General features: G+C 40.5%; 1 protein-coding gene across 1 annotated transcript in view; it reads left to right on the top strand.

Annotated features, from left to right (window-relative positions):
* Window positions 1-3351: 3351 nt before the first annotated feature.
* Window positions 3352-6758, top strand: part of KPNA5 (karyopherin subunit alpha 5) — a 50109-nt gene continuing 46702 nt past the window's right edge. The window contains exon 1 of the mRNA XM_021693444.1: window positions 3352-3564. Within this exon, the coding sequence (XP_021549119.1) occupies window positions 3561-3564 (4 nt within the window). The 5' untranslated portion in view covers window positions 3352-3560. The remainder of the gene's footprint in view (window positions 3565-6758) is intronic.

The raw sequence follows: 6758 nt of genomic DNA, 5'->3' as shown, positions 1-6758 counted from the left end.
TGTCTGGTCTGAGGGAGAGAAGAAAATAATGTTTATAAAATTGCCCAAGTATGGTAAGTCAGTTAAGAGAAAACGAAAAGAAATCTTATCAACTGGTCTATCTAAATACAGAAACTTAAAGTTGTTAACAATGAGGAGGGTAAATAAATACATCTTACTAACAGGAGTTAACAGTTAAAGAGCTTTAGATATATCAAAGTAATTTAAGTAGCATTATTATCATCCTATATGGAGGAAACCCTGGCTCAGATAGGTCACCAAGGCCAGAAAATGGTCATCCAAAATGCCAACTCAGTCAAACTCCAAACGCTGTCCTCTCAACCCAAATAAAAAGAGTGACCATGGTAGCAAAGAACACAGATTCCAGAACCAAGAGAACTGGATTGCAATCTCACGTTTCAGAATTTTAGGTAAGACAGCTCATGTCTTTGAGGTTTGGTCTATAAAATGAATTGTACTAAACCAGCAGTCACTTTAGGGTTTTATGGACTAATAAAGTACTGGGTACGGACAAAAGGTGATTTTGTTTAGAGTTTTTAAAAAAGCAATCACAGCCACAACCTTCCTATGTCGTTCAGCTAAGGACTATTTAAAAACGAAAAGAAAAATAAGGAAACTATTCCCACTATTTGAATAAATTTAGCTTTGTAAGAAGCTACATTGTCCTTATGTTTCTTATTCCCCTTCAGACAAGTGAAAATAGTTTCCGATTTTAGAAGGAAATTCTCCCAAACCACCAGTGGAAAGAACGTCAGTTTCTTCTTTTCCCGAGGCTGGGACACAGCGAGACAGAGGGATACGCTTGAACTCCCAAACACTCTGATAAGATCAAGTGGGTGAGAGATGTAAGGAGGCTATGACAGGTAACAGGCTGGGCAGGAGGTGAGAGAAGCCGTAAAGGCCGAATGCCACAAAGTCCAGTCTGCCCAAAAGTCCGCGCCAATGTCCAGGACCCGAAACCGGCCCAGACACTGACTGAGTCAAAGTTGAGGCCGGGGGAATAAGGGAAGGGACCGTTAGTTCCTACCGGCCCAAAGATCCGGCCGCGGCCACACTGCCTTATGGTTGGCTTCCCCTTCGGGTCCGCCGCGGACGCCGTCTGGCTCTCCCGCAGAGAAGTGCACGTTCAGCGCCGATTACCTTTCCCGGCCTGGAAGGCTGGGACCGGCCCTCCCTACACCCAGAGATTCACAGTTAACCAAGACAACAACCAGCGCCTCCAAAATACTTTCACTTCCATTATCACATTCAAAAAAGCTTTTCCTCTGTCAGCCGGAAGGAAAAGACTCCCAGCATGCACTGCTCCACGCCGGTCTGGGTTGTAGTGTTTTCTGGGAGTCGTAGTCTTTTTTGCATCCTCGGTTCAGGGAGATGACTCTAAATTTACTAGGAGGACACAAGGCTCTGAGAATTTTCAGAATGAATTCCTATGACGGGTACTAGGACATTACACGAGTACACAATACCCTAGGGCCTGACTGCCACGGTATATCAAGACAGGGGCCAAATCATGTAGGCTCTTGTAGAAAACTATTGGAATATTTAAACAGGAGAGTGGCATAATCTGATAATGTACAATATGTTAGGGATTTTGTGGTTTAATATGGCAGACTGAACATGTACATCTATATTCCCTGCCTCTCAAAATCTACTAAAATGACAGAATAAAAATAATAAAAATAAATGCTAATGAGATTTTAATAACATTTGAAAGCTAGAAAAAGGATGGATGAGTAGTAACTAACTTGCCTAAGAGAAGTCAACAAAAACAAATCGGTTTATACACCAGAATTCTGGAAATGTTCAGAAATTAAAGACCAGATACTTCTAAAAAACATACTAAAACTGGGCCTGAAAAGAGGAACATTTTGCTGAAAAGTCTGAATAAGGAGTAGTTAGCACTCTACCTCCAGATTTTCTCCATTACCAGGTTGCCAAGTGACTGATCTTTCCCTCCAAAACAGAAGGGTATAGATTTGGTTTCATGAAGAAAACGAACCAGAAAGGCAATTAAGTCAGAAATGCACAGGTAAGAGTTGGGGGGAGGGGGTGTCAAGGTGTTGGACTGTAAGTGGGGAATAGTGAAAGCTAAATACTGAATTATGAGGCCATCCCCACCCCCCATCACATTCTGATGTCTGATATGTGCCTTCTAGTAAGATTAGAAAGTTCTTCTCCAGGGAAAATCATTGGTCTGAGAGAAAAGACCTACAGATAAGGGCTTTTAGAAAGTCCTCCAATGAAACAGCCAAGATCCCATGTTATTACTCCGTAGGGAGGGCAACAATTGGCAAGTAAACAATCAGCTGATACACAAGTTTACAATAGTTTTCTTTAGTGTCTCACTCTTAAACATGAATGGATACTCAAAGATCACCAGGCTTTAGAATACAGCTGTGGCAGGAAAGATGAAAACCAAAATGATCAAAAAGGAAAAACACTCTGAAGAATCAGAGACAATGAATGAAGGGGAAAAAAATACTTCAAGGAAACTACAATCGATATCTTCAGAGAGACAAAAAAAAAAAGATATTTAATTCCTGAATCAAAAATAGGAAATAACTCTTGGGATTAAAAATACAATAGCAGAATTAAAAAATACAATAGCAGAATCTGTCTATCTACCTACCATCTATCTATTATCTATCTATCTATCTCTATCATCTATCCATCTAAATCCAGAGCTGGGAGATAACCCAAGAAATTTCTCAGAAAAGAAAACAAAAAGAACAAGAGATAGAAAACAGGATCTTCCTCAGGGCAGGAATCATGTGTTTTTTTATCTTCTATATTCTAGAAGATAGTCTCTTTTCAATGCTGTTTGTTGAACTCCAGGGTGGGTTACAAAGCTATGTGTGTTATAATAATTTAGAATTCTTTATTTGGAAGTATTAATTTCATATATCAGTGACTACCTTTTTGTTAAAAATCCACAGATGTTATAGAATCCAAATTTTAAATAAATGGCAAATTGAAAAACTTGAAACAAATGAGCAGGACATACAGGAAGAGGTTAAAGCAGCTGAAGAAGGAAAGAGCCTCTGTAAAGCTCCACGAGGTTGGAATTTTTCCGTTGTGTACACTATAGCAGCTCTAATATCTAAAACAGTGCCTAGCACAGATTAGGCCCTCCATCAATACTATTTTGTAGGACCGAATAAACAAACTAAACCAACGAATGAGTGAATGAATGAGAGCTCGCACAGAGGAGTAGGGCAGTAGGACACAGCGCTGCCACCGCGATCGCGCCCTATTAAAATCCCGGAGTTAGCGCAGCGGCCGGCTCCTCCTTCGGTGGGTGGAGCTGGGGCGCTCCGCTTCTCTCCGCCCCTCTGCCGGTCGGTGCAGCTGCAGCCGCCACCACTGCGGTCGCTGCATGCAAGGGCTTCTGGGAGCCGAGCCTCGGGGTCTCGGGGAAGGGGCGCAGGTAGCCGCCATCTTGAGTTGAGAACCTTGTCGTTACGCTCAACGCTAGGGGCGGAGTGGCGACCCCACTGTTACCTGCCGCGGACGCCGCAACCGGGAGCTGGGAAGTTAAGACACCGTGTATTGCCACATTAATGGGTAAGTGGGAGTGACACAGGCCAGTTTGGGTGAACATCGGGTTTGGTCCCTTTGGGAGTTACTGGTTCCAGGGGCCACTGTTATTTACCCTTTTCCTTGCGAAGGCTTGAGGACCAGGCCATGCTGCCAGGTCTTTTTCCTCAGGTTCCCCTGAGGGAGACCGCGGTGGCGGGGGCGTGGCAGCCGGACCTATTCCTTGCTGACGCGAAGGTGCGGGGAATACAGATCCTCGCAGGCAACCAGGCTGGCCCTCGGAAGGAGCCTTAAGCAGCCGAGCTCATCCTCCTGCCGTTCTGCTTCTCCGCGCCTTGGTAGTTCCTGTTCTCGGTACCCGGTCTTGTCAAATGTTGCCATTCACTCCTGGGACTCAGCGTCTGTGTGAGTCCCGCAGCATATTAGAAGTTCCACAGTGTCCAGAATACGGCAGTGGTGGCCCTGGGGCGGGTGGTAATTGTCGCACCGTCGCGTTCCGCCAGCTGCCTTCCTCCACCTGGATGCAGGTGCCTGGGAAGGTTCAGTGTGGACGCCGGCAGGGGTGGGTTAGATGCTTCTCTCTAATAGCCTGTCAGCTCCCTTCCAAGATGAAAATTTAATAAGTGTTTCCTCGGTAATGCCTAAGAGATGAAGGATTTGAAAGCTGTGAAACGGGATAGTGATACTTCAAAAGAATACGACATCAGCATTTACTGTTAGGCTTTTAAAACATTTTTAAATTTTTTTTTAAACCTCTGATTTGATGTCTCTTAATTACACTCAGTGATTCATAAAGCGACTTTCTTCCTTGGTAAACAAGAAACAGCTCTCCCCTTTCTGTCTTTAAGTACTGCTTGTTTGGTTGTAGGGGTTCTAGTCAGCACTTTGGTACCGATGTATAATTGTACTAATGTCCACCCAAGCCGTGGAAATGGAGTCTTTAGAGACACAAGAAGTTCCGTTAATAGATACTGAAAGAAGTTAGAATTCCAGTTACTTTCCCAACCTCAAAACAGTTTTTGAAAGAGCTGAGTGAAAAATAAGCTTTTGACTGAAAAAGAAAAAAATCCCTCTGTTGCGGATTTGAAGTATCTGAATAGCATTTCTTATATTTAAAATAACTTGTATGAGATAGCAACCTTTGAAATACGGTCTTTTAAAGTTATTTTCCAGAAAAGGGAACAATCCTGTTGGGTCAGGCACCTTTAGAGATGATTTTTCTTGTACTTTATGTCCCTTTTAAAGCAACTGCAGTGAGGATGCAGGTGTTAAATAAGTTAGTACTACATCAGAAAAAGGAACAAATGATATATGAGTTGTTGGGGGTAGATTTTATTTGGTTAACATATTTATATTAAAGGTTTTAATGTGGTCACCTAGAGTAATGGTTTTAGAAGAAGTGTCCAGTGTGTAGGTTGTGGAGGCACAAGGTAATTGAATCAGGTATGGGGAGAAAATATTAAAACTTGTTTCTTTACCTTTTAAAAGTATTCCTTTCTAAAAATTTTCTACTAATTTTATTTATTTATTTATTTATTTATTTATTTATTTATTTATTTATTTATTTAATGTTCAGTTTGCCAGCATATAGTACATCATCAGTTTTTGATGTAGTGTTCAACGATTCATCAGTTGCGTATAACACCTAGTGCCCATCACAACACATGCCCTCCTTTACTTTTTTAATGGGATAGATTATTAGATTAGTAATACTTGTATATAAATAAACATTGAAGATGAATGCACAAATATATTTTGCATACATGAGGATATGTGATCAGAAGCTGTTAGAGGCCAATGGCCTGGAAAAGTCTAATGTGGGTGATAAATATTAAGAGGCTTATTGCTGTGAACATTTCATTTTGCTAAAATATTTTATACTTATTGGGCATAATTCAACAACTAATGTTGGAGCCCAGTTTGCTCTACAATGAACTCATCTCTGTTATTCTCTTCCCAGAGCCTAACCTCTTATTAATGAGACAGAATTTTTATATGTGAGATACTTAGGGAATAATGCTGAACATTGTTATTACTAATAGAGTTAGATTGAACTGTTTCTAATGATAAGTATTTGTAGGTCCACACAGTATTGTTGAAATCAACTCATTAAATACTTTAAGGAAGGATTTTGGTTGATTATAAATATACTTTAATTGCTAGAATTTACATGTGTTAGATTCAAAGGCACAAAATACTTTTTAAATCATTCTGAAGTGTTCAGCCTATTCCATTCTACTTTTAGCTCCACCGCTAATGAAATTTTTCTCCCTATCTTTACCAGTAATTATCAAATCTTATGCCTCATGTGGTACTTGGCTTATTGTAGGCACTTATATTTGCTGGATGAATCAATGAATGAATAAATTGAGTGGCTTGTTTTTAGTACTACTACAAATGAAATACTCCTTTGTCTTTTGAATTCCTTTCTTTTTCATGGTTCTTACTTTCTTCTGATTCTCTCACCTATTTCTTTTTGGTTTCCTTTGCTCTTTCCTTTACCCCACTCAAAGGTAAACAAACATTCTCAGGATTTCTCCCTTGGCCATCTTTCTTTTATAGCTCTTCATGATCTTGGATGATCCTGAGTTTTGACCAGGAGTTTTGACTAGAGCACTAGCAGGGGGAGTGGCAGGCAGAGGGAGAGGGAGAAGCAGGCTCCCCGCTGAGCATGATCCTGGGATCATGACCCAAGCCAAAGGCAGACGCTTAACCATCTGAGCCATCCAGGCGCCCCTTGACCCATACTTTTAACCGTCCTAGGTCTTAATCTCCTGTATGTGCCCTATTTTATAAGTATAATACGTTTAAAATGAAAGTTACTATACATCTATTAGAATGGCTACAATTACCAACAAAATATGACAATACCAAGTGTAGGCAGAGCGTAGAGCAACAGGAAGTCTTATACATTGCTGATGGAATACTTTGCAGTTTGGCAGTTTCTTATAAAATGTGAAGCATACACTTGCCGTGTTATCCATCAGTCCTACTTCTAAATATTTACCTGAGACAAATGAAAACTTATATTTACACAAAAACCTGTACATGAATATTTATAACAGATTTATTCATAACTGCACTAAACTAGAAACAACTTTAATGTCCTTCAACTAATGAATGGATAAACTGTGGAGTATTTATGCAATAGAATACTACTCAACAAGAAGAAGGAATAAATTATTTATATATGCCAACAGTATGGATCTCACAAATGCACT

The sequence above is a fragment of the Neomonachus schauinslandi genome, chromosome 8, assembly GCF_002201575.2.
Source record: "Neomonachus schauinslandi chromosome 8, ASM220157v2, whole genome shotgun sequence".
Lineage (NCBI taxonomy): Eukaryota > Metazoa > Chordata > Mammalia > Carnivora > Phocidae > Neomonachus > Neomonachus schauinslandi.
This window is presented reverse-complemented; position numbering and strand designations above follow the sequence as displayed.